General features: G+C 44.3%; 2 protein-coding genes and 2 pseudogenes across 4 annotated transcripts; all 4 read right to left on the reverse strand.

Annotated features, from left to right (window-relative positions):
• Positions 1-970: 970 nt before the first annotated feature.
• LOC149985269 (matrix metalloproteinase-15-like) lies at positions 971-6,957 on the reverse strand (annotated as a pseudogene). Its single transcript, XR_016490532.1, has 6 exons — positions 6,144-6,957; positions 4,878-5,026; positions 4,504-4,626; positions 2,532-2,855; positions 2,090-2,187; positions 971-1,536 (listed from the first exon to the last, which is right to left on the reverse strand). The product of XR_016490532.1 is annotated as a matrix metalloproteinase-15-like (transcript).
• A 281-nt stretch (positions 6,958-7,238) lies between these two features.
• LOC110502252 (zona pellucida glycoprotein D) lies at positions 7,239-11,111 on the reverse strand. Its single transcript, XM_036957982.2, is given in 10 exon segments — positions 7,239-7,419; positions 7,746-7,851; positions 8,407-8,581; positions 8,791-8,818; positions 8,821-9,029; positions 9,959-10,116; positions 10,332-10,540; positions 10,620-10,727; positions 10,822-10,864; positions 10,983-11,111. Coding segments are annotated over 10 exon segments (1,179 nt in total). The 5' UTR covers positions 11,007-11,111; the 3' UTR covers positions 7,239-7,300.
• A 5,792-nt stretch (positions 11,112-16,903) lies between these two features.
• Positions 16,904-20,773, reverse strand: LOC149985270 (zona pellucida glycoprotein D-like). 2 transcript variants are annotated; one of them, XM_090211299.1, is made up of 9 exons: positions 20,651-20,773; positions 20,490-20,532; positions 20,288-20,395; positions 20,000-20,208; positions 19,627-19,784; positions 18,455-18,697; positions 18,072-18,246; positions 17,411-17,516; positions 16,904-17,084 (listed from the first exon to the last, which is right to left on the reverse strand). In XM_090211299.1, the coding sequence occupies exons 1-9, from the start codon at positions 20,672-20,674 to the stop codon at positions 16,966-16,968; spliced, it is 1,185 nt and encodes a 394-aa protein (XP_090067425.1). In that variant the 5' UTR covers positions 20,675-20,773; the 3' UTR covers positions 16,904-16,965. The 2 variants fall into 2 exon arrangements, with proteins under 2 accessions (XP_090067425.1, XP_090067422.1); XM_090211296.1 differs by having other exon boundaries at positions 20,490-20,556; positions 20,651-20,771.
• A 3,246-nt stretch (positions 20,774-24,019) lies between these two features.
• Positions 24,020-25,915, reverse strand: LOC149985271 (uncharacterized; annotated as a pseudogene).
• Positions 25,916-27,680: the final 1,765 nt, after the last annotated feature.

Raw genomic sequence — 27,680 nt, forward strand, 5'->3', positions numbered from 1 at the left:
GATGGAAACCCATTTAACTTGTATTTTTCAAATGTAAAATGGGAATTTAACCACAAAAGTAATTGTTATGTGCACTACACCATCGCTCACAGACTTCTATCCTCAATAAATCTGATTGATAGAAATGTATTTCTGGTGGGAAATACAATTTTTTTTAAAGCACATTTTAGAATATTTGCATGAAAACATGTTGCAAATTAGATGGAAACCTCGCTAGTGATTACGTGTATTGCACACAAGTGGCATTGAATTTCAAATGTAAACGTGGGGGGAAACTATTTTTGAGTTGTCTACTCTAGATAACGTAGTGAAACGTTTCGATGCGTGTGTGCGCGTTGCCTATGTGAGACGTCATTCCACAGATTTTACTGTGCTCCCATTTATTTGCACGTGCTGTTCAAAACAGATCTCCAGATCGGCGCTTGACTAGCCGCCCTTCAAGGAAGTCATGTGAGCCGGGTAGTATGGCTACATGAGCAAGCCTGTTAGAACTCTAACTTGGGCAAAGGAAATGCTGGCATTCCTCCTAACCCCTACCTGGCTCTGCACCCAAAACAACTAAATTAGCAACATCTGAGAAATGTAACCCAGACCCAGCTCTGTTCTATCAGGCTTTAACCCTTCCTAAATATGTGCACGATGTATATGATAATAACCCCTGCATTTAATCTCGCCCGAGGGAGTCTATCAAATGTTTCCCCTTTGTGGATAAAGTCTGGGCTGTTGTGGTCGAGGGGGTAGACTAGAGGAAAGACACAGTGGGAGACGGTGGTCTTGTGTTTACAGAACACACAACTGTTAGACATTCACGCACCACCACTCTGTTTTATAAGGACATTCACGGAAATCTGTAGCTAAACACGCTTTAAACTACAACCGCAACTAATAAAAATCTAAACACAGGACGTTAAAAGTGCATATTATCTGTGATAAACAGGCTTAAATCAAGATCGGGTAAAGCACCATGGAGGAAAGATAGGGAAACTGTGTGCTTGTATTGTTATGTAATGCTTGTGTGTACATATGTGTTCAAATGGAATGTGCCTATGTATGGTGTGTGTATGTGTTTGCGTGTATGTGAATCCATTTCTGGAGCAGATCAAACCCACTCCTGCAGGGATCGTTTGCAGTGGACCAAAAGTCTGGGCGCCTCTTTCTTCTGCAGGGTGTTGATAATAGCATAGATATAGTAGGATGAACAGCACCAGGACCAGGGGCACGGTCACTATGATCAGGGTGATAACCTTGGCCTCGTTCTCAGCCATCCTCACCACCACATCCACCCCTTTGTCCTTCGCATCAGGTTCCTAATCCACATCGTTGGTGTAATCCTAATTGGTCTCTCTGTCCACCTCATCCGGGACTGAGCCAACTGATGGTTGTGGTTTTGGCTGGTCCACTGTTGGCCACTTGCGGCCTGTAACTGTGTCATCTGTATCTGGGTCCACGCTGGGGATATGGGGTAGTCTGGGTCATCCTTCATCTTCTGGTTATCAAACCTCCAGTACTTGGAGCCCTTGTAGAAGTATGTGTAAGCTGGGTAGGGAAGACAAATATTGTTGATGCAAATGTTGAAAAGCACCGAGGGAATTTACTGTGGAAATGCTATTTGTTCATTTTTTTCAAGTTTGAGTCATTAGTCTGTTAACCTTCTTTGGGTATGCATCTTCTGCTCCAACTCTTGACAAGTTCATCACACTTCACAGGATACTGTCATTGCAGACCTGTGCTAGTCCTGTTCACCATTAGTAATAGTTACAGTACTGTGAAGGAGAAGCCTTCACTTGGACTAGAGTCTATTTTTAATTCTCCTTCACAAGTACCTATCCCTTTTGATGAAAATGGAAAAATGAAAAACTACTTATCTGGAAGACATTTAACCATCATAGTTGTTTATTCACTATAGGAAACAGCTTTGAAAAGCATTAGCTGGGGTGGGACTTTGGTGGGAGAGGAGGAATTATGAGATACCTGCGTTAGACAACCTTTGCCAGGCATTCCATGGGTCCAAACCCTTTCCTCTCTCAGCTCAGTATCTATAGCCTCCCTCCATTTTTACAGCCATTATCCCCTATAACAACTCACTCACCGCCATCATCGCTGAGGAAGGCTCCTTTAGGAGAGGATGGGACCTTGCCCCACCTGGAGACAGGTTTCCGGTAGTCGCTGTCACCGGTGCGAAACGATCATGAAACCGTGTGGTACAAAGGACTAATGACTCTCACAAGAAACGCCCTTTTCTTCAGGTCTCGGTCTTTTAACACTCAGGGCTAAATCTGTTTTCCCTTGACTAGATGAATGATATTTATCAATAACATTTAAGATTTAAAAAGATAGCTCATCAGTCAGTCAGTTGAGATCAGTTATGGTAGGGTAAATAAAATGAAATAAAATGGTATTGGTCACATACACAGATAGGAAGAGGAGAAAGAAAGAAAAAGAATATCAAAAGATATCAATAGGATATTCATTTTGAACAAGGAAATAGTAGCAGTAATAGTGATTGAGGGGGAAATGGGGGAAAACGGGACGAAATGTCTATCTAACCTGATGGACCGTGGTTGTCAAGGGTCCAGGGTTCATCAGCGTCAAAGTGCGTGTCTCCGCCCATCCCAGACCCTGGGTAGTAGGCATGAGCCGGAGACCCCCACTCGCCCTCAAACAGAGACATGTCTCCATGGAAACCAGATGCAAACAACAGCATGATATCTAGCGTGTCCTGGCTGCTGTTAGTGATGTCTTGGAAAGCAACATCTTCAAAGCTCAGTGGAGTCACGCGCTCCCACACCTCGAAAGCTCTGCGGATGGCCTCCAGTGTCCAAACCTCACCAACCTTTGGGGTGGTGTTCATAATGCTGGGAGAGGGGGTTGAGGATAAGACAAAATATTCTTAGCACATACACTACCGGTCAAAAGTTTTAGAACACCTACTAATTCAAGGGTTTTTCTTGATTTATTTTTTACTATTTTCTACATTGTAGAATAATAGTAAAGACATCAAAACTATGAAATAACACATATGGAATCATGTAGTAACCAAAAAAATGGTTAAACAAATCAAAATATATTTTACATTTGAGATTCTTCAAATAGCCACCCTTAGCCTTGATGACAGCTTTGCACACTCTTGGCAGTCTCTCCGTCAGCTTCATGAGGTAGTCACCTGGAATGCATTTAAATTAACAGGTGTGCCTTCTTAAAAGTTAATTTGTGGAATTTCTTTCCTTCTTAATGCATTTGAGCCAATCAGTTATGTTGTGAAAAGGTAGGGGTGGTATACAGAAGATAGCCCTATTTGGTCAATGACCAAGTCCATATTTTGGCAAGAACAGCTCAAATAAGCAAAGAGAAACGACAGTCCATTATTACTGTCAGTCAATACGGAAAATAGGTCAATTTCAAGAACATTGAAAGTTGCAAAAACCATCAAGCGCTATGATGAAACTGGCTATCATGAGGAATGCCACAGGAATGTTACCAGAGTTACCTCTGCTGCAGAGGATAAGTTCATTAGAGTTACCAGCCTCAGAAATTGCTGCCCAAATAAATGCTTCAGAGTTCAAGTAACAGACACATCTCAACATCAACTGTTCAGAGGAGACTGTGTTAATCAGTTATTCATGGTTGAATTGCTGCAAAGAAACCACTACTAAAGGACACCAATAATAAGAAGAAACGTGCTTGGGCCAAGAAACATGAGCAATGGACATTAGACCAGTAGAAATATGTCCTTTGGTTTGGAGTCCAAATTTGAGATTTTTGTTTCCAACAGCCGTGTCTTTGTGAGACGCGGTGTGGGTGAATGGATGATCTCCGCATGTGTATTTTCCACCCTACAGCATGGAGAAGGAGGTGTTATGGTGTGGGGGTGTTTTAAAGGCGAGACTGTCTGGGATTTATTTAGAATTCAAGGCACACTTAACAAGCATGGCTACCACAGCATTCTGCAGCAATACACCATCCCATCTGGTTTGGGCTTAGTGGGACGATAATTTGTTTTACAACAGGACAATGACCCACCACACCTCCAGGCTGTGTAAGGGCTATTTTACCAAGAAAGAGAGTGATGGAGTGCTGCATCACATGACCTGGCCTCCGCAATCCCCTGACCTCAACCAAATTAAGATGGTTTGGGATGAGTCGGACCGCAGAGTGAAGGAAAAGCAGCCAATATGTGCTCAGCATATGTGGGAACTCCTTGGAAAAGCATTCCAGGTGAAGCTGGTTGAGAGAATGCCAAGAGTGTTCAAAGCTGTCATCAAGGCAAAGGGTGGCTACTTTGAAGAATCTCAAATAGAAAATATATTTTTCACCGGTAGTGTATATACAGAGGGTCATTACAAATTACGTAGGTTGTCAGTGGTCTATACACATATGGGAATTCAGGTCTCATTGCAGTGTTGTTTATACTGACGCTTTGCACGCCAGTCAGGGGGAAATCTGTTTGAGATTCCCTACATGGTTTTCTTAGAATCCCCCAGCATACATAGGCCTACCACACACCTGTAAGTCAGAAGGTTCTTGTCCCACTTCTGGCCAGTGAGAGCGTAGCGTTTCCGCCTCACACCATTCTCAGCCTGCTCAACAGATTTGTCTGGGACTCCACAGCGAGGCCTTCTCATGGCCCTAAAAGGGGAGTGAAAAACACAATTGAATAGAGCCCAGATAAACACATAGATATATAGGATCAGATACATTGTTCATTTAAGGCTAGAGTGGTTCCACAGTGCTAGACCAGGAGGTGCAACTTTTCTCTGTCTCAGAATAGCTCTATATTGTAATCATGACTGTACATTATTACATTATCTTGACATCATTATCAATTTAGTTTCTATCAGTCTGTACAGTATAACTGAGGCTGCCAGTGGCATCCATACTTCAGTGTGGCAGGGTCCATCTCTCCAGTGAGCTCTAGGCCATAGAAGCGCTGCATGTCACTGACGGCATTGGGCAGAATTTGAGAGGACTGCATGGTTGACATCTGTCTGCTGGCTTGAGACAGGTAGCCAAACCTCCGCAACCACCACTACAATTATACAACAGAGATAGATAGATGGCGTGAGAGCTAGAGAAAGAGAGACAAATAGAGAGACAAGAGAATTGAGAGCAACATCAAAAGGAGAGCAGTTAAAATATATAGAGAGAGGACAGAGAAACAGATGGTTTCTATTACTTCATGGCATTACTCTTTGAGTCACACCTTCTTATTGGCAGTTTAGATAACCACAGGGTCGGCCCAACAGATAATAGGATAGAGCAGACGTCATTGGGTGTAAGAGTAAAAGCTTTGGAAAGTAAGCATTTAACCCAAAACAAAACACTGATATACAGATTTTAATCCATGTAAATTACAAAAATTCTACATAAACCGTCTAAATTCGACTGTACAATATATACCATTAATATAGCCACAAGCAGACGTGTGCCTGGCTGTAAAGTCTGGCGTACAATATTAATATACCATTGATAATCCAATGGAAACAAGAGACCCAGCCAAGACAGCACAGAGAGCTTGCCTTGCAAAAGCCTTGACAGGGGAATTTAAAAACAAATGGGCCCACTGAGCACAACCAGAGAGCTCATACTTTCTCTGTAAACAAGCATGCACTGCACACCTGCACACATAGACCCATACACACACACACACAGAGAGGGCAAGAGAGAGAGAGAAATAAAAGCAGCTTCAGGCCACCAAAATGGTGACTCAGAGTGCTCATTCTGGAAATCTTCACAACATGCCTGCATGATAAGCAGTACAGTAGATGAGGAACACATTGTGGTTTACAAGCATGTAAATAGGGTTTAACCCTGGAGGTCAAACTTTTACACAACACACAATTACTCCTAATAATATGCCTGCCATGCATGAAGTGGGAATGTTGCCCAATATCCATTATTGGAAAAGGGTCATACATGTGTGCATCAAATATGTCCATGAATCAGCGCATGATAAGTCATTAGATCACATAAAATGCAAGATCAGTTTAGATTACCTGACCAGGATAATAGAGATCATGGTCATGCAACGTTTCAGTTAAAGGAAACTAAGTTCATAAGGCGATGGCCACAATTCTACATATTTACGCACCATAAAAACGTCCGTATTTTGACATTAAAGGACACACGTATACAACATACTGTACCTCTGCGTTGAAATGGCCTTCGTCCGCATTGGTAACAAGCCTGTTGCACAAGAGCAAGACGATTGAGGCCATTATTTGTTTCCACAGCCCCGGAGAAGCGCTTCTCCAGAGATGCCATTTTTATGCAGCCTCGTTCGCCCGTGCAATGGACTGTCATTCAGATGTGATTGAAAATTGCCGTCAAGTGATGAGTGATCTGCTATGTGACTGCATAGTCAAACTCTTTGGTTGAGTTCAAAATCCAGTTTGTGTTCAAGTTCTCTCTGCAGTTCAACCACTGGGCATTGGGTCGTGGCGCGCTGAAATCGGATCGTTTGCGAAACAGCTCGGGTTAGAACTGGTAGAAATTATCCCCAAATATGTGATCATGGGTTATTTAAGGCCTGAGTCAGTTGTCCATTTATGCCCAGTTCCTAATGGCCCACACGAGCTAAAGGTAAGAACAGCATTTCTGACACGTTAGTGTGTTACCTACTTCCCCTTCAGTCAATAGCTTTCCTGCACGACGAGGGAAGAGTAGAGAGAAAAAAGGTGTCAAGCGTCATGTTTTGTTCTTGGTAAGATGTAGCCGTACTATACTCAGAACGTAATTGTGGAGGATACCCTCAAACAAAATACAATTGTCTTACAAGTTACTTCCAAGTATCCAGAAGGTCTGTTAGATTTTAGTTAAACCACCGCATGCCATCCTGGATTACATTGATAGTCCAATAAACTCACTGCCGTCTGAGAATACAAACAGAACAGTGACTCTGCTAGAGAAAATCGGGAGGAAAGTTAATGTAGCCTAGATACTGTGGGAAGTCTATTAGACAAAGCAATTTCTCTTGAAACTAAACTCCCCTCCCCCTGGGGATGAATTATAGACTGACCCCTCAGTTGGCTCCTATTGCCATCTGCTGATAGCTAAGAATCACTACACCATTTGATCAAATCGAGTGACACTATAATAGGAGTTGGTTTTTGATGAGACCAGTTATGATTTAAACCAGTAACTCATGTTTGAACTTGTAACCCACAGCCACATTGAACTACAGGGCTGAATGCTCAGAGCTCTGTGGTAAGTCATGTTTATAAAATGTCAAAGGCACAACATTTTTGCAGAGAGGGACTCATTTAATTGTCATAGAAATTATTATTTTTATTCAAGTTGGATGTCAGCGGTTTGCTAGCTGTGACAGTCGTCGGTTTCCTGCCTTAGCGATGGTGATTAGGGCGAGGAGGAAGAGGCCCAGGACCCAGATGCCAGCCACAGGAATCAGCAGCAGCAGCAGATCTGGAACAAAGTCAAGACTGTTGAAAACACCTCACACCACCCTGCCTCAACTGCAACATGAGGCCAGAGGGGTATACTACAATGTAGGATCAATGATTTAGCCAGCTAACGTGCCTAAAAAATCTTACATAACCATTTTGAAAAGTGAAAGAATGACTCAACCAAAAACATATACCCATGTTGAGCTTTTGTAGTATAGCCCTCTGGTCTACGTCACAATCATTTAAAAAAAATGCAGGCAAGTAGAGTGAGCAAGGGCAAGGACATTTGAGCCGGTAAGAAAATATATTTTAATCTTACGTAGATAACGAAACACAAATCCTTACTAGATTGGGGTCGGTCTGGTATGTCAATCCTGATTGGTCCATATGACAGTAGACCTTGAGTTGGGTCTCCACGCACTGCTGCCCTCTTGGTTATAGATTTGCACTCCTGTAGCAGTAAAGCATTAATAAAAGACAATCTTGTATGCCATGCCAACTTCTGAAAAGGCATTTTCTTCATGAATAGAAATAATATTTGAGCATTTTTAACCCCTTTTGTCATCCCAATTTCATTGTATCCAAGTGGTAGTTACAGTCTAGTCCCATTGCTGCGACTCCCGTACGGACTGGGGAGAGGCGAAGGGCGAGAGCTGTGCGTCCTCCGAAACACAACCCCGCCGAGCCGCACTGCTTCTTGACAATGCTTACTTAACCCGGAAGTCAGTCGCACCAACGCGTCGAAGGAAACACCGTACACCTGGCGACCGTGTCAGTGTGCATTGTGCCCGGCCTGCCACAGGAGTCGCTAGAGCACGATGGGACAAGGACAACCCGGCCAGCCAAACCCTCCCCTAACCCGGACAACACTGGGCCAATTGTGCGCCGCCTCATGGGTCTCCCGTTCGCGGCGACAAAACCTGGAATCGAACCAGGATCTGTAGTGACACAGCTAGCACCGCTATGCAGTGCCTTAGCCCGCTGCACCAAAGGCCAGTGAACTTACAGGAATGCAGGGTTCGTCATCGTCCAGGGAGCACAAGCGCACTGTGCAGTGCAGGTACAGGTCATGAGGCTCCACAACAAAGCGGAACATGTCAAAGCTGTACCGGATGGTTGAGGCCTCTCCATTGGCGCCCATTGTCGTATTGAGAAAGGTGACAGTGTCGTCATTCACACACCTGTGAGGGGGGGGGGAGTGTCTTGGGTTGAATAAATCCAAGACCTTCATCAAATTTAACACTGATCTGCCACAATTAGTCGGACATGCCAAATTGAGCTCAGCTCAACTGAATTGCTCACAGCATGCTAAATGATTTGTTCATGCCATGTTTCAAGAGCAGAAGTAGGCGTACATGTTCCCAGGGATAAATGTTGATTGTCCACTCACCCATTGCGCAGCAGGGTGTGAACAGCGCTGTCTGGTTGGGTTTGGGGGACTGTGTGGCCCAGCATTCATTCACCCTCAAGTGGAAGACGTCCTCCAGCTCCACGACCTTGATCTCCACATACACCCTGTCCCGGAGGTGGATCAGCGGTGAGCTTTGGAACGCCTCTGTGTAGGTGTGATCTGTGAAGAGGGCCATCTCCACCTTGGCATCCAACTCACCCATCCGCATCACAGTCTCACTGAACCAAAACAGCACAGGATTACTGTGAGAGAAATGCTTGTCATATCCACATTACCTGAACCGAAAGAACTCCTGCTTATAAATCAGTGGTTAGTCCGACATTACTCGCTGTCCCAGATGGCGGATAGCGGTTGCTACCTAGGTAGTATTAATAGCCGTTGCTACCTAGGAAGTATTTAGTATTAATAAAAGGTAAAAATAAAACAAATTAAGGGTAAGCAAAATATTCTACCAACACTCACTAAGTGAATATTCCTCAATGCCCCACTTGAAAGCCACAACTGTCTTCTAAAAGTTCACGGCTAGGTGCAGGTGGTTTGTTGGAATTTAGAAAATGCCCAGTTAAAGTCAATTATCCTCAAGGAAGTAATGCAACAACGGTGTATGCCACTATCTTCCCCATTTCAAATCTTCTCCCATTGAGACAGACAAGTGTCATTCAACACAAAGCTTTATTTCTGAGTCACACTCATGACATGCAGCACTTGTGTGGACACCCACCTGTCTCAATCAATGAGAATAATTGAAATCAAGATTGCGTCACATGGCAAAAGTGAAATAAACAGCATTTTCTAAATTCCAACCAACCACCTACAACTAGCCATGGAGGGTTACAAGACAGTGGTGGCTTTCACGAAGGGAATTGAGAAATAATAACCAAGATTAGTGTAACATTTACCCTTAACACCATCAACAGCTGGAACATCAGTAATGTCAGACTAGCAAGAATAACTCCTGGACCTATTGTACAGGCTCAAACTAGAGCCCAGAATTGTTCCTGGAGAGGAAACCCGAGTATCAAATAAGGCAATGTGACAAATTGCATCTCAAGTGAGTCTACTTGTTAGGTCGTTCCAGTAATAGACCAAGACAAACTTTAAGTACATTAAGTTGTGATCAAGTCCATTTTTAGAGAGTGGGCCTTACCTAGAGAAGGGGATGATGGGGTACGGCAAACTGACAGTGCGGATGTATGGGTAGATACACGTGTACTCAATTTTTATCATTGGGTCTCTTATTATATTTCCATAGACTTGAGGGGCCGACATGAGAGTTAAGGCGTATGCAATGTGAGTGATGTTTTTCTGTTGTAAAAAGAGAGAGCACAATGCCAGTAAAAACAAACTTCCAGCTTCATAAATAAGTCACCACTTGGACTTGCTGCGATAACAAGGGTAAAAACTCCTGCCCTCAAATCGGCGCATGACAACTATAGATCAGTGTTGAGCCTTGAGATTAGGCCTTTTCTGAGACAGGATTATCAAAGGATAATATGAAGTGTGGGATGAATCATACTTACCTCCAGTGGTTTACCGCCACAGGAAACGTACTGATCCTTTGATATCCGCACAATGTAGTATGGGACATCAGACATAACCTCCTTTTGGGCACGACAAGACTCATTCTTCAAGTGCAGAGATTCCATAGGTACTTTGTAGTACTGGAAAAAGTCCTCATTCACCATGATAGTAATGTAGTCTTTGCCACACATGACATTGATGGTAGCAACTAAAATAAATTAAAACAGTTTTAGAACAAATTCCAATAGAACTATTGTAGTTATTCTGGTCTACCAAAATGTTTAAACCTTTGTCACACAGGTCTCCATAGTAGCCAACAGCACATTTGCAGTTGCTTTTGTCGAGGGATAGCAAACACTTGGTTGTGTCAGTGCAGTGTGTGACAGTGCATATTCCTGAGAGAAAACAATGACATCAATGGAGGCCACTTATGAAATGATCAAGTAAATACTCGCAAGCTATAGAAAATCAGACAAATGTGTTTCTCACCAAGGACACAGTCACAGCAGAAAATGACGAGGACCAAAAATACCTGGTAAATTCCACAGCAATTAACCTACATGACATTTAACAGGTTTAATTCATTTTCTATATTGTAGTTTCTAAACGTGTCCTTTTCTTTCAATACAAGCATAACAGTATCTACACACCTTCAAGTTGAATTTGAGCGCCATTGGTTATTTGCAATCTGTTTCCAAAATATATATTTATTTTTGTACTGACTTGAATTACTGGAAGGTCAAAGTAACATAGCCCTGTCTGAAGAATACAAAAAAAAAACGTAGCCTTATATACTCAACAGATCGAAAGGCCTGGAGCTGTAATTACCATAGACCTAGGTGATTACCTGAATGTAAAACACCTGTTTATTTGTATCTGAGCAATAAGCCTACCCCCAGTCACACACCTTCATTTCCCTCAGAGCGCCCCAACTTCCATCGAGTAACCTCATTGGCCAAGCACAGAAATGAAGTCACCCCATCTTTCCCAGCCTATCAGCAACCTAATTGCACCAGTCAATTGAAGAACCCCTCCTATTCAGAAGAACAAACGTTGCAGGGAGAGACATGGCTTAATAGAGAGGTTGATAATTTAGGGAATTTTAATTTCACAATGTTTGTCAAAAAATGTTATGGTCTTCCAATGGAGATGGCCTAGGCCTACTAGTCTGCATAGGCTATAGCTCTGCTAGGGTACTATAGCTCTGCTAGTGTAACAGTACAAGTTTAGACCGTCCCCTCGCCCATACCCGGGCGCGAACTAGGGACCTTCTGCACACATCAACAGTCACCCTCGAAGCATCGTTACCCATCGCTCCACAAAAGCCGCGGCCCTTGCAGAGCAAGGGGAACTACTACTTCAAGGTCTCAGAGCAAGTGACGTCACTGATTGAAACGCTATTTAGCGCCCACGCTAACTAAGCTAGCCGTTTCACATCTGTTACACTCACCCCCCTTTTGACCTTCCTCCTTTTTCCGCAGCAACCAGTAATCCGGGTCAACAGCATCAATGTAACAGTATAATTTTTAAACCGTCCCTCGCCCATACCCGGGCGCGAACCAGGGACCTTCTGCACACATCAACAACTGACGCCTACGAAGCGTCGTTACCCATCGCTCCACAAAAGCCGCGGCCCTTGCAGAGCAAGGGGAACTACTACTTCAAGGTCTCAGAGCAAGTGACGTCACTGATTGAAACGCTATTTAGCGCCCACGCTAACTAAGCTAGCCGTTTCACATCTGTTACACTAGGGTACTCTGCTCTACTCTAGGGCTGCCCCCAGGTGGTGAGGGTAGGTAGGAACACTTATGTGAGAATGCTATTCATTGACTACAGCTCAGCGTTCAACACCATAGTACCCTCAAAGCTCATCACTAAGCTAAGGACCCTGGGACTAAACACCTCCCTCTGCAACTGGATCCTGGACTTCCTGACGGGCCGCCCCCAGGTGGTGAGGGTAGGAATGAAAACACATCTGCCATGCTGATCCTCAACACAGCTCCACAGGGGTGTGTGCTCAGTCCCCTCCTGTACTCCCTGTTCACCCATGACTGCATGGCCAGGCACGACTCCAATACCATCATTAAGTTTGCACCGACAACGACGAGACAGCATATAGGGAGGAGGTCAGAGACCTGGCTGGGTGGTGCCAGAATAACAACCTAACCCTCAACGTAACCAAGACTAAGGAGATGATTGTGGACTACAGGAAAAGGAGGACCGAGCACTCCTCCATTCTCATCGACAGGGCTGTAGTGGAGCATGTTGAGAGCTTCAAGTTCTTTGGTGTCCACATCAACAACAAACTAGAATGGTCCAAACACACCAAGACAGTTGTGAAGAGGGCACGACAAAGCCTATTCCCCCTCAGGAAACTAAAAGGATTTGGCATGGGTCCTGAGATCCTCAAAAGGTTCTACAGCTGCAACATCGAGAGCATCCTGACTGGTTGAATCACTGCCTGGTATGGCAATTGCTCGGCCTCTGACCGCAAGGCACTACAGAGGGTAGTGCGTACGGCCCATTACATCACTGGGGCTAAGCTGCCTGCCATCCAGGACCTCTACACCAGGCGTTGTCAGAGGAAGGCTATAAAAATGGTCAAAGACCCCAGCCACCCAAGTCATAGACTGTTCTCTCTATACCGCATGGCAAGCGGTACCGGAGTGCCAAGTCTAGGACAAAAAGGCTTCTCAACAGTTTTTACCCCAAGCCATTAGACTCCTGAACAGGTAATCAAATAGCTACCCGGACTATTTGCATTGTGTGCCCCCACCAACCCCTCTTGTTACGCTGCTGTTACTCTGTTTATCATATACGCATAGTCACTTTAACTATACATTCATGTACATACTACCTCAATTGGGCCGACCAACCAGTGCTCCCGCACATTGGCTAACCGGGCTATCTGCATTGTGTAATGGATATTGCTCTTATACGTCATTTCATAATGTAGTTAGCCTGTCCGAACTGTATTTGCCAGCTGTTGTCTGGAGCGCACGTGCCAAGACCCCATTTGCTATATAACAGATTTTGTGACAAAACCATCGATGGAAAGCCATTTAACTTGTATTTTTCAAATGTAAAATGGGAATTTAACCACAAAAGTAATTGTTATGTGCACTACACCATCGCTCACAGACTTCTATCCTCAATAAATCTGATTGATAGAAATTTATTTCTGGTGGGAAATACAATTTTTTTTAAAGCACATTTTAGAATATTTGCATGAAAACATGTTGCAAATTAGATGGAAACCTCGCTAGTGATTACGTGTATTGCACACAAGTGGCATTGAATTTCAAATGTAAACGTGGGGGCAAACTATTTTTGAGTTGTCTACTCTAGATAACGTAGTGAAACGTTTCGATGCGTGTGTGCGCGTTGCCTATGTGAGACGTCATTCCACAGATTTTACAGCGCTCCCATTTATTTGCACGTGCTGTTCAAAACAGATCTCCAGATCGGCGCTTGACTAGCCGCCCTTCAAGGAAGTCATGTGAGCCGGGTAGTATGGCTACATGAGCAAGCCTGTTAGAACTCTAACTTGGGCAAAGGAAATGCTGGCATTCCTCCTAACCCCTACCTGGCTCTGCACCCAAAACAACTAAATTAGCAACATCTGAGAAATGTAACCCAGACCCAGCTCTGTTCTATCAGGCTTTAACCCTTCCTAAATATGTGCACGATGTATATGATAATAACCCCCGCATTTAATCTCGCCCGAGGGAGTCTATCAAATGTTTCCCCTTTGTGGATAAAGTCTGGGCTGTTGTGGTCGAGGGGGTAGACTAGAGGAAAGACACAGTGGGAGACGGTGGTCTTGTGTTTACAGAACACACAACTGTTAGACATTCACGCACCACCACTCTGTTTTATAAGGACATTCACGGAAATCTGTAGCTAAACACGATGGATCTGGGGTAGTCTGGGTCATCCTTCATCTTCTGGTTATCAAACCTCCAGTCCCTGGAGCGCTTGTAGAAGTATGTGTAAGCTGGGTAGGGAAGACAAATATTGTTGATGCAAATGTTGAAAAGCACAGAGGGAATTTACTGTGGAAATGCTATTTGTTCATTTTTTTCAAGTTTGAGTCATTAGTCTGTTAACCTTCTTTGGGTATGCATCTTCTGCTCCAACTCTTGACAAGTTCATCACAGTTCACAGGATACTGTCATTGCAGACCTGTGCTAGTCCTGTTCACCATTAGTAATAGTTACAGTACTGTGAAGGAGAAGCCTTCACTTGGACTAGAGACTATTTTTAATTCTCCTTCACAAGTACCTATCCCTTTTGATGAAAATGGAATAGTTGTTTATCCACTATAGGAAACAGCTTTGAAAAGCATTAGCTGGGGTGGGACTTTGGTGGGAGAGGAGGAATTATGAGATACCTGCGTTAGACAACCTTTGCCAGGCATTCCATGTGTCCAAACCCTTTCCCCACTCAGCTCAGTGTCTATAGCCTCCCTCCATTTTTTACAGCCATTATCCCCTATAACAACTCACTCACCGCCATCATCGCTGAGGAAGGCTCCTTTATTTATTTATTTCACCTTTATTTAACTAGGTAGGCTAGTTGAGAAGTTCCCATTTGCAACTGCGACCTGGCCAAGATAAAGCGTAGCAATTCGACACATACAACAACACAGTTACACATGGAATAAACAAAACAGTCAATAATACAGTAGATCAAAAGAAAACAAAAAGTCTATATACAGTGAATGCAAATGAGGTAAGTTAAGGAAATAAATAGGCCATGGTGGCGAAGTAATTACAACATAGCAATTAAACACTGGAATGGTAGATCGGCAGAAGATGAATGTGCAGGTAGAGATACTGGGGTGCAAATTAGCAAAATAAATAAATACCAGTATGGGGATGAGGTAGGTAGATAGATGGGCTGTTTACAGATGGGCTATGTACAGGTGCAGTGATCTGTAAGCTGCTCTGACAGCTGGTGCTTAAAACTAGTGAGGGAGATGTGAGTCTCCAGCTTCAGAGATTTTTGCAATTCGTTCCAGTCATGGGCAGCAGAGAACTGGAAGGAAAGACGACCAAAGCAATTGGCCTCCTTCTGGATATCTTGCACAACATGCCTGCAGGATAAGCAGTACAGTAGATGAGGAACACATTGTGGTTTACAAGCATGTAAATAGGGTTTAACCATAGAGGTCAAACTTTTACACGTCACACAATTACTCCTAATAATATGCCTGCCATGCATGAAGTGGGAATGTTGCCCAATATCCATTATTGGAAAGGTCCATGAATCCGCGCATGAGAAGTCATTAGATCACATAAAATGCTAGATCAGTTTAGATTACCTGACCAGGATAATAGAGATCATGGTCATGCAACGTTTCAGTTAAAGGAAACTAAGTTCATAAGGCGATGGCCACAATTCTACAAATTTAAGCACCATAAAAACGTCCGTATTTTGACATTAAAGGACACACGTATACAACATACTGTACCTCTGCGTTGAAATGGCCTTCGTCCGCATTGGTAACAAGCCTGTTGCACAAGAGCAAGACGATTGAGGCCATTATTTGTTTCCACAGCCCCGGAGAAGCGCTTCTCCAGAGATGCCATTTTTATGCAGCCTCGTTCGCCCGTGCAATGGACTGTCATTCAGATGTGATTGAAAATTGCCGTCAAGTGATGAGTGATCTGCTATGTGACTGCATAGTCAAACTCTTTGGTTGAGTTCAAAATCCAGTTTGTGTTCAAGTTCTCGCTGCAGTTCAACCACTGGGCATTGGGTCGTGGCGCGCTGAAATCGGATCGTTTGCGAAACAGCTCGGGTTAGAACTGGTAGAAATTATCCCCAAATATGTGATCATGGGTTATTTAAAGCCTGAGTCAGTTGTCCATTTATGCCCAGTTCCTAATGGCCCACACGAGCTAAAGGTAAGAACAGCATTTCTGACACGTTAGTGTGTTACCTACTTCCCCTTCAGTCAATAGCTTCCCTGCACGATGAGGGAAGAGTAGAGAGAAAAAAGGTGTCAAGCGTCATGTTTTGTTCTTGGTAAGATGTAGCCGTACTATACTCAGAACGTAATTGTGGAGGATACCCTCAAACAAAATACAATTGTCTTACAAGTTACTTCCAAGTATCCAGAAGGTCTGTTAGATTTTAGTTAAACCACCGCATGCCATCCTGGATTACATTGATAGTCCAATAAACTCACTGCCGTCTGAGAATACAAACAGAACAGTGACTCTGCTAGAGAAAATCGGGAGGAAAGTTAATGTAGCCTAGATACTGTGGGAAGTCTATTAGACAAAGCAATTTCTCTTGAAAATAAACTCCCCTCCCCCTGGGGATGAATTATAGACTGACCCCTCAGTTGGCTCCTATTGCCATCTGCTGATAGCTAAGAATCACTACACCATTTGATCAAATCGAGTGACACTATAATAGGAGTTGGTTTTTGATGAGACCAGTTATGATTTAAACCAGTAACTCATGTTTGAACTTGTAACCCACAGCCACATTGAACTACAGGGCTGAATGCTCAGAGCTCTGTGGTAAGTCATGTTTATAAAATGTCAAAGGCACAACATTTTTGCAGAGAGGGACTCATTTAATTGTCATAGAAATTATTATTTTTATTCAAGTTGGATGTCAGCGGTTTGCTAGCTGTGACAGTCGTCGGTTTCCTGCCTTAGCGATGGTGATTAGGGCGAGGAGGAAGAGGCCCAGGACCCAGATGCCAGCCACAGGAATCAGCAGCAGCAGCAGATCTGGAACAAAGTCAAGACTGTTGAAAACACCTCACACCACCCTGCCTCAACTGCAACATGAGGCCAGAGGGGTATACTACAATGTAGGATCAATGATTTAGCCAGCTAACGTGCCTAAAAAATCTTACATAACCATTTTGAAAAGTGAAAGAATGACTCAACCAAAAACATATACCCATGTTGAGCTTTTGTAGTATAGCCCTCTGGTCTACGTCACAATCATTTAAAAAAAATGCAGGCAAGTAGAGTGAGCAAGGGCAAGGACATTTGAGCCGGTAAGAAAATATATTTTAATCTTACGTAGATAACGAAACACAAATCCTTACTAGATTGGGGTCGGTCTGGTATGTCAATCCTGATTGGTCCATATGACAGTAGACCTTGAGTTGGGTCTCCACGCACTGCTGCCCTCTTGGTTATAGATTTGCACTCCTGTAGCAGTAAAGCATTAATAAAAGACAATCTTGTATGCCATGCCAACTTCTGAAAAGGCATTTTCTTCATGAATAGAAATAATATTTGAGCATTTTTAACCCCTTTTGTCATCCCAATTTCATTGTATCCAAGTGGTAGTTACAGTCTAGTCCCATTGCTGCGACTCCCGTACGGACTGGGGAGAGGCGAAGGGCGAGAGCTGTGCGTCCTCCGAAACACAACCCCGCCGAGCCGCACTGCTTCTTGACAATGCTTACTTAACCCGGAAGTCAGTCGCACCAACGCGTCGAAGGAAACACCGTACACCTGGCGACCGTGTCAGTGTGCATTGTGCCCGGCCTGCCACAGGAGTCGCTAGAGCACGATGGGACAAGGACAACCCGGCCAGCCAAACCCTCCCCTAACCCGGACAACACTGGGCCAATTGTGCGCCGCCTCATGGGTCTCCCGTTCGCGGCGACAAAACCTGGAATCGAACCAGGATCTGTAGTGACACAGCTAGCACCGCTATGCAGTGCCTTAGCCCGCTGCACCAAAGGCCAGTGAACTTACAGGAATGCAGGGTTCGTCATCGTCCAGGGAGCACAAGCGCACTGTGCAGTGCAGGTACAGGTCATGAGGCTCCACAACAAAGCGGAACATGTCAAAGCTGTACCGGATGGTTGAGGCCTCTCCATTGGCGCCCATTGTCGTATTGAGAAAGGTGACAGTGTCGTCATTCACACACCTGTGAGGGGGGGGGAGTGTCTTGGGTTGAATAAATCCAAGACCTTCATCAAATTTAACACTGATCTGCCACAATTAGTCGGACATGCCAAATTGAGCTCAGCTCAACTGAATTGCTCACAGCATGCTAAATGATTTGTTCATGCCATGTTTCAAGAGCAGAAGTAGGCGTACATGTTCCCAGGGATAAATGTTGATTGTCCACTCACCCATTGCGCAGCAGGGTGTGAACAGCGCTGTCTGTCTGGTTGGGTTTGGGGGACTGTGTGGCCCAGCATTCATTCACCCTCAAGTGGAAGACGTCCTCCAGCTCCACGACCTTGATCTCCACATACACCCTGTCCCGGAGGTGGATCAGCGGTGAGCTTTGGAACGCCTCTGTGTAGGTGTGATCTGTGAAGAGGGCCATCTCCACCTTGGCATCCAACTCACCCATCCGCATCACAGTCTCACTGAACCAAAACAGCACAGGATTACTGTGAGAGAAATGCTTGTCATATCCACATTACCTGAACCGAAAGAACTCCTGCTTATAAATCAGTGGTTAGTCCGACATTACTCGCTGTCCCAGATGGCGGATAGCGGTTGCTACCTAGGTAGTATTAATAGCCGTTGCTACCTAGGAAGTATTTAGTATTAATAAAAGGTAAAAATAAAACAAATTAAGGGTAAGCAAAATATTCTACCAACACTCACTAAGTGAATATTCCTCAATGCCCCACTTGAAAGCCACAACTGTCTTCTAAAAGTTCACGGCTAGGTGCAGGTGGTTTGTTGGAATTTAGAAAATGCCCAGTTAAAGTCAATTATCCTCAAGGAAGTAATGCAACAACGGTGTATGCCACTATCTTCCCCATTTCAAATCTTCTCCCATTGAGACAGACAAGTGTCATTCAACACAAAGCTTTATTTCTGAGTCACACTCATGACATGCAGCACTTGTGTGGACACCCACCTGTCTCAATCAATGAGAATAATTGAAATCAAGATTGCGTCACATGGCAAAAGTGAAATAAACAGCATTTTCTAAATTCCAACCAACCACCTACAACTAGCCATGGAGGGTTACAAGACAGTGGTGGCTTTCACGAAGGGAATTGAGAAATAATAACCAAGATTAGTGTAACATTTACCCTTAACACCATCAACAGCTGGAACATCAGTAATGTCAGACTAGCAAGAATAACTCCTGGACCTATTGTACAGGCTCAAACTAGAGCCCAGAATTGTTCCTGGAGAGGAAACCCGAGTATCAAATAAGGCAATGTGACAAATTGCATCTCAAGTGAGTCTACTTGTTAGGTCGTTCCAGTAATAGACCAAGACAAACTTTAAGTACATTAAGTTGTGATCAAGTCCATTTTTAGAGAGTGGGCCTTACCTAGAGAAGGGGATGATGGGGTACGGCAAACTGACAGTGCGGATGTATGGGTAGATACACGTGTACTCAATTTTTATCATTGGGTCTCTTATTATATTTCCATAGACTTGAGGGGCCGACATGAGAGTTAAGGCGTATGCAATGTGAGTGATGTTTTTCTGTTGTAAAAAGAGAGAGCACAATGCCAGTAAAAACAAACTTCCAGCTTCATAAATAAGTCACCACTTGGACTTGCTGCGATAACAAGGGTAAAAACTCCTGCCCTCAAATCGGCGCATGACAACTATAGATCAGTGTTGAGCCTTGAGATTAGGCCTTTTCTGAGACAGGATTATCAAAGGATAATATGAAGTGTGGGATGAATCATACTTACCTCCAGTGGTTTACCGCCACAGGAAACGTACTGATCCTTTGATATCCGCACAATGTAGTATGGGACATCAGACATAACCTCCTTTTGGGCACGACAAGACTCATTCTTCAAGTGCAGAGATTCCATAGGTACTTTGTAGTACTGGAAAAAGTCCTCATTCACCATGATAGTAATGTAGTCTTTGCCACACATGACATTGATGGTAGCAACTAAAATAAATTAAAACAGTTTTAGAACAAATTCCAATAGAACTATTGTAGTTATTCTGGTCTACCAAAATGTTTAAACCTTTGTCACACAGGTCTCCATAGTAGCCAACAGCACATTTGCAGTTGCTTTTGTCGAGGGATAGCAAACACTTGGTTGTGTCAGTGCAGTGTGTGACAGTGCATATTCCTGAGAGAAAACAATGACATCAATGGAGGCCACTTATGAAATGATCAAGTAAATACTCGCAAGCTATAGAAAATCAGACAAATGTGTTTCTCACCAAGGACACAGTCACAGCAGAAAATGACGAGGACCAAAAATACCTGGTAAATTCCACAGCAATTAACCTACATGACATTTAACAGGTTTAATTCATTTTCTATATTGTAGTTTCTAAACGTGTCCTTTTCTTTCAATACAAGCATAACAGTATCTACACACCTTCAAGTTGAATTTGAGCGCCATTGGTTATTTGCAATCTGTTTCCAAAATATATATTTATTTTTGTACTGACTTGAATTACTGGAAGGTCAAAGTAACATAGCCCTGTCTGAAGAATACAAAAAAAAAACGTAGCCTTATATACTCAACAGATCGAAAGGCCTGGAGCTGTAATTACCATAGACCTAGGTGATTACCTGAATGTAAAACACCTGTTTATTTGTATCTGAGCAATAAGCCTATCCCCAGTCACACACCTTCATTTCCCTCAGAGCGCCCCAACTTCCATCGAGTAACCTCATTGGCCAAGCACAGAAATGAAGTCACCCCATCTTTCCCAGCCTATCAGCAACCTAATTGCACCAGTCAATTGAAGAACCCCTCCTATTCAGAAGAACAAACGTTGCAGGGAGAGACATGGCTTAATAGAGAGGTTGATAATTTAGGGAATTTTAATTTCACAATGTTTGTCAAAAAATGTTATGGTCTTCCAATGGAGATGGCCTAGGCCTACTAGTCTGCATAGGCTATAGCTCTGCTAGGGTACTATAGCTCTGCTAGTGTAACAGTACAAGTTTAGACCGTCCCCTCGCCCATACCCGGGCGCGAACTAGGGACCTTCTGCACACATCAACAGTCACCCTCGAAGCATCGTTACCCATCGCTCCACAAAAGCCGCGGCCCTTGCAGAGCAAGGGGAACTACTACTTCAAGGTCTCAGAACAAGTGACATCACTGATTGAAACACTATTTAGCGCCCACGCTAACTAAGCTAGCCGTTTCACATCTGTTACACTCACCCCCCTTTTGACCTTCCTCCTTTTTCCGCAGCAACCAGTAATCCGGGTCAACAGCATCAATGTAACAGTATAATTTTTAAACCGTCCCTCGCCCATACCCGGGCGCGAACCAGGGACCTTCTGCACACATCAACAACTGACGCCTACGAAGCGTCGTTACCCATCGCTCCACAAAAGCCGCGGCCCTTGCAGAGCAAGGGGAACTACTACTTCAAGGTCTCAGAGCAAGTGACGTCACTGATTGAAACGCTATTTAGCGCCCACGCTAACTAAGCTAGCCGTTTCACATCTGTTACACTAGGGTACTCTGCTCTACTCTAGGGCTGCCCCCAGGTGGTGAGGGTAGGTAGGAACACTTATGTGAGAATGCTATTCATTGACTATTCATTGACTAGTACCCTCAAAGCTCATCACTAAGCTAAGGACCCTGGGACTAAACACCTCCCTCTGCAACTGGATCCTGGACTTCCTGACGGGCTGCCCCCAGGTGGTGAGGGTAGGAATGAAAACACATCTGCCATGCTGATCCTCAACACAGCTCCACAGGGGTGTGTGCTCAGTCCCCTCCTGTACTCCCTGTTCACCCATGACTGCATGGCCAGGTACGACTCCAATACCATCATTAAGTTTGCAGATGACACAACAGTGTCTGATCACCGACAACGACGAGACAGCATATAGGGAGGAGGTCAGAGACCTGGCTGGGTGGTGCCAGAATAACAACCTAACCCTCAACGTAACCAAGACTAAGGAGATGATTGTGGACTACAGGAAAAGGAGGACCGAGCACTCCTCCATTCTCATCGACAGGGCTGTAGTGGAGCATGTTGAGAGCTTCAAGTTCTTTGGTGTCCACATCAACAACAAACTAGAATGGTCCAAACACACCAAGACAGTTGTGAAGAGGGCACGACAAAGCCTATTCCCCCTCAGGAAACTAAAAGGATTTGGCATGGGTCCTGAGATCCTCAAAAGGTTCTACAGCTGCAACATCGAGAGCATCCTGACTGGTTGAATCACTGCCTGGTATGGCAATTGCTCGGCCTCTGACCGCAAGGCACTACAGAGGGTAGTGCGTACGGCCCATTACATCACTGGGGCTAAGCTGCCTGCCATCCAGGACCTCTACACCAGGCGGTGTCAGAGGAAGGCTATAAAAATGGTCAAAGACCCCAGCCACCCAAGTCACCCAGACTGTTCTCTCTATACCGCATGGCAAGCGGTACCGGAGTGCCAAGTCTAGGACAAAAAGGCTTCTCAACAGTTTTTACCCCAAGCCATTAGACTCCTGAACAGGTAATCAAATAGCTACCCGGACTATTTGCATTGTGTGCCCCCACCAACCCCTCTTGTTACGCTGCTGTTACTCTGTTTATCATATATGCATAGTCACTTTAACTATACATTCATGTACATACTACCTCAATTGGGCCGACCAACCAGTGCTCCCGCACATTGGCTAACCGGGCTATCTGCATTGTGTAATGGATATGGCTCTTATACGTCATTTCATAATGTAATTAGCCTGTCCGAACTGTATTTGCCAGCTGTTGTCTGGAGCGCACGTGCCAAGACCCCATTTGCTATATAACAGATTTTGTGACAAAACCATCGATGGAAACCCATTTAACTTGTATTTTTCAAATGTAAAATGGGAATTTAACCACAAAAGTAATTGTTATGTGCACTACACCATCGCTCACAGACTTCTATCCTCAATAAATCTGATTGATAGAAATTTATTTCTGGTGGGAAATACAATTTTTTTTAAAGCACATTTTAGAATATTTGCATGAAAACATGTTGCAAATTAGATGGAAACCTCGCTAGTGATTACGTGTATTGCACACAAGTGGCATTGAATTTCAAATGTAAACGTGGGGGGGAAACTATTTTTGAGTTGTCTACTCTAGATAACGTAGTGAAACGTTTCGATGCGTGTGTGCGCGTTGCCTATGTGAGACGTCATTCCACAGATTTTACTGTGCTCCCATTTATTTGCACGTGCTGTTCAAAACAGATCTCCAGATCGGCGCTTGACTAGCCGCCCTTCAAGGAAGTCATGTGAGCCGGGTAGTATGGCTACATGAGCAAGCCTGTTACAACTCTAACTTGGGCAAAGGAAATGCTGGCATGCCTCCTAACCCCTCCCTGGCTCTGCACCCAAAACAACTAAATTAGCAACATCTGAGAAATGTAACCCAGACCCAGCTCTGTTCTATCAGGCTTTAACCCTTCCTAAATATGTGCACGATGTATATGATAATAACCCCTGCATTTAATCTCGCCCGAGGGAGTCTATCAAATGTTTCCCCTTTGTGGATAAAGTCTGGGCTGTTGTGGTCGAGGGGGTAGACTAGAGGAAAGACACAGTGGGAGACGGTGGTCTTGTGTTTACAGAACACACAACTGTTAGACATTCACGCACCACCACTCTGTTTTATAAGGACATTCACGGAAATCTGTAGCTAAACACGCTTTAAACTACAACCGCAACTAACAAAAATCTAAACACAGGACGTTAAAAGTGCATATTATCTGTTATAAACAGGCTTAAATCAAGATCGGGTAAAGCACCATGGAGGAAAGATAGGGAAACTGTGTGCTTGTATTGTTATGTAATGCTTGTGTGTATATATGTGTTCAAATGGAATGTGCCTATGTATGGTGTGTGTATGTGTTTGCGTGTGTGTGAATCCATTTCTGGAGCAGATCAAACCCACTCCTGCAGGGATCGTTTGCAGTGGACCAAAAGTCTGGGCGCCTCTTTCTTCTGCAGGGTGTTGATAATAGCATAGATATAGTAGGATGAACAGCACCAGGACCAGGGGCACGGTCACTATGATCAGGGTGATAACCTTGGCCTCGTTCTCAGCCATCCTCACCACCACATCCACCCCTTTGTCCTTCGCATCAGGTTCATAATCTACATCGTTGGTGTAATCCTAATTGGTCTCTCTGTCCACCTCATCCGGGACTGAGCCAACTGATGGTTGTGGTTTTGGCTGGTCCACTGTTGGCCACTTGCGGCCTGTAACTGTGTCATCTGTATCTGGGTCCACGCTGGGGATATGGGGTAGTCTGGGTCATCCTTCATCTTCTGGTTATCAAACCTCCAGTACTTGGAGCCCTTGTAGAAGTATGTGTAAGCTGGGTAGGGAAGACAAATATTGTTGATGCAAATGTTGAAAAGCACCGAGGGAATTTACTGTGGAAATGCTATTTGTTCATTTTTTTCAAGTTTGAGTCATTAGTCTGTTAACCTTCTTTGGGTATGCATCTTCTGCTCCAACTCTTGACAAGTTCATCACACTTCACAGGATACTGTCATTGCAGACCTGTGCTAGTCCTGTTCACCATTAGTAATAGTTACAGTACTGTGAAGGAGAAGCCTTCACTTGGACTAGAGTCTATTTTTAATTCTCCTTCACAAGTACCTATCCCTTTTGATGAAAATGGAAAAATGAAAAACTACTTATCTGGAAGACATTTAACCATCATAGTTGTTTATTCACTATAGGAAACAGCTTTGAAAAGCATTAGCTGGGGTGCGACTTTGGTGGGAGAGGAGGAATTATGAGATACCTGCGTTAGACAACCTTTGCCAGGCATTCCATGGGTCCAAACCCTTTCCCCTCTCAGCTCAGTATCTATAGCCTCCCTCCATTTTTACAGCCATTATCCCCTATAACAACTCACTCACCGCCATCATCGCTGAGGAAGGCTCCTTTAGGAGAGGATGGGACCTTGCCCCACCTGGAGACAGGTTTCCGGTAGTCGCTGTCACCGGTGCGAAACGATCATGAAACCGTGTGGTACAAAGGACTAATGACTCTCACAAGAAACGCCCTTTTCTTCAGGTCTCGGTCTTTTAACACTCAGGGCTAAATCTGTTTTCCCTTGACTAGATGAATGATATTTATCAATAACATTTAAGATTTAAAAAGATAGCTCATCAGTCAGTCAGTTGAGATCAGTTATGGTAGGGTAAATAAAATGAAATAAAATGGTATTGGTCACATACACAGATAGGAAGAGGAGAAAGAAAGAAAAAGAATATCAAAAGATATCAATAGGATATTCATTTTGAACAAGGAAATAGTAGCAGTAATAGTGATTGAGGGGGAAATGGGGGAAAACGGGACGAAATGTCTATCTAACAAGATGGATCGTGGTTGTCAAGGGTCCAGGGTTCATCAGCGTCAAAGTGCGTGTCTCCGCCCATCCTAGACCCTGGGTAGTAGGCATGAGCCGGAGACCCCCACTCGCCCTCAAACAGAGACACGTCTCCATGGAAACCAGATGCAAACAACAGCATGATATCTAGCGTGTCCTGGCTGCTGTTAGTGATGTCTTGGAAAGCAACATCTTCAAAGCTCAGTGGAGTCACGCGCTCCCACACCTCGAAAGCTCTGCGGATGGCCTCCAGTGTCCAAACCTCACCAACCTTTGGGGTGGTGTTCATAATGCTGGGAGAGGGGGTTGAGGATAAGACAAAATATTCTTAGCACATACACTACCGGTCAAAAGTTTTAGAACACCTACTAATTCAAGGGTTTTTCTTGATTTATTTTTTACTATTTTCTACATTGTAGAATAATAGTAAAGACATCAAAACTATGAAATAACACATATGGAATCATGTAGTAACCAAAAAAATGGTTAAACAAATCAAAATATATTTTACATTTGAGATTCTTCAAATAGCCACCCTTAGCCTTGATGACAGCTTTGCACACTCTTGGCAGTCTCTCCGTCAGCTTCATGAGGTAGTCACCTGGAATGCATTTCAATTAACGGGTGTGTCACACACCGTCACACACCCAGTCACACACCTTCATTTCCCTCAGAGCGCCCCAACTTCCATCGAGTAACCTCATTGGCCAAGCACAGAAATGAAGTCACCCCATCTTTCCCAGCCTATCAGCAACCTAATTGCACCAGTCAATTGAAGAACCCCTCCTATTCAGAAGAACAAACGTTGCAGGGAGAGACATGGCTTAATAGAGAGGTTGATAATTTAGGGAATTTTAATTTCACAATGTTTGTCAAAAAATGTTATGGTCTTCCAATGGAGATGGCCTAGGCCTACTAGTCTGCATAGGCTATAGCTCTGCTAGGGTACTATAGCTCTGCTAGTGTAACAGTACAAGTTTAGACCGTCCCCTCGCCCATACCCGGGCGCGAACTAGGGACCTTCTGCACACATCAACAGTCACCCTCGAAGCATCGTTACCCATCGCTCCACAAAAGCCGCGGCCCTTGCAGAGCAAGGGGAACTACTACTTCAAGGTCTCAGAACAAGTGACATCACTGATTGAAACACTATTTAGCGCCCACGCTAACTAAGCTAGCCGTTTCACATCTGTTACACTCACCCCCCTTTTGACCTTCCTCCTTTTTCCGCAGCAACCAGTAATCCGGGTCAACAGCATCAATGTAACAGTATAATTTTTAAACCGTCCCTCGCCCATACCCGGGCGCGAACCAGGGACCTTCTGCACACATCAACAACTGACGCCTACGAAGCGTCGTTACCCATCGCTCCACAAAAGCCGCGGCCCTTGCAGAGCAAGGGGAACTACTACTTCAAGGTCTCAGAGCAAGTGACGTCACTGATTGAAACGCTATTTAGCGCCCACGCTAACTAAGCTAGCCGTTTCACATCTGTTACACTAGGGTACTCTGCTCTACTCTAGGGCTGCCCCCAGGTGGTGAGGGTAGGTAGGAACACTTATGTGAGAATGCTATTCATTGACTATTCATTGACTAGTACCCTCAAAGCTCATCACTAAGCTAAGGACCCTGGGACTAAACACCTCCCTCTGCAACTGGATCCTGGACTTCCTGACGGGCTGCCCCCAGGTGGTGAGGGTAGGAATGAAAACACATCTGCCATGCTGATCCTCAACACAGCTCCACAGGGGTGTGTGCTCAGTCCCCTCCTGTACTCCCTGTTCACCCATGACTGCATGGCCAGGTACGACTCCAATACCATCATTAAGTTTGCAGATGACACAACAGTGTCTGATCACCGACAACGACGAGACAGCATATAGGGAGGAGGTCAGAGACCTGGCTGGGTGGTGCCAGAATAACAACCTAACCCTCAACGTAACCAAGACTAAGGAGATGATTGTGGACTACAGGAAAAGGAGGACCGAGCACTCCTCCATTCTCATCGACAGGGCTGTAGTGGAGCATGTTGAGAGCTTCAAGTTCTTTGGTGT

This window comes from Oncorhynchus mykiss, chromosome 2 (assembly GCF_057628025.1).
Source record: "Oncorhynchus mykiss isolate SJ-2025 chromosome 2, ASM5762802v1, whole genome shotgun sequence".
Taxonomy (NCBI): Eukaryota; Metazoa; Chordata; class Actinopteri; order Salmoniformes; family Salmonidae; genus Oncorhynchus; species Oncorhynchus mykiss.

Bases quoted from the DNA above. Each gene is read 5' to 3' on its own strand.
- LOC149985270 (XM_090211296.1), bottom strand. From the start codon at position 20,674: ATGGCGCTCAAATTCAACTTGAAG. The intron at 19,785-19,999 runs GTAAGTATGATT...TTTTTACAACAG, and splicing joins GTGGCGGTAAACCACTGGAG to AAAAACATCACTCACATTGC. The intron at 17,517-18,071 runs GTAAGTTCACTG...TTACTGCTACAG, and splicing joins ATGACGAACCCTGCATTCCT to GAGTGCAAATCTATAACCAA.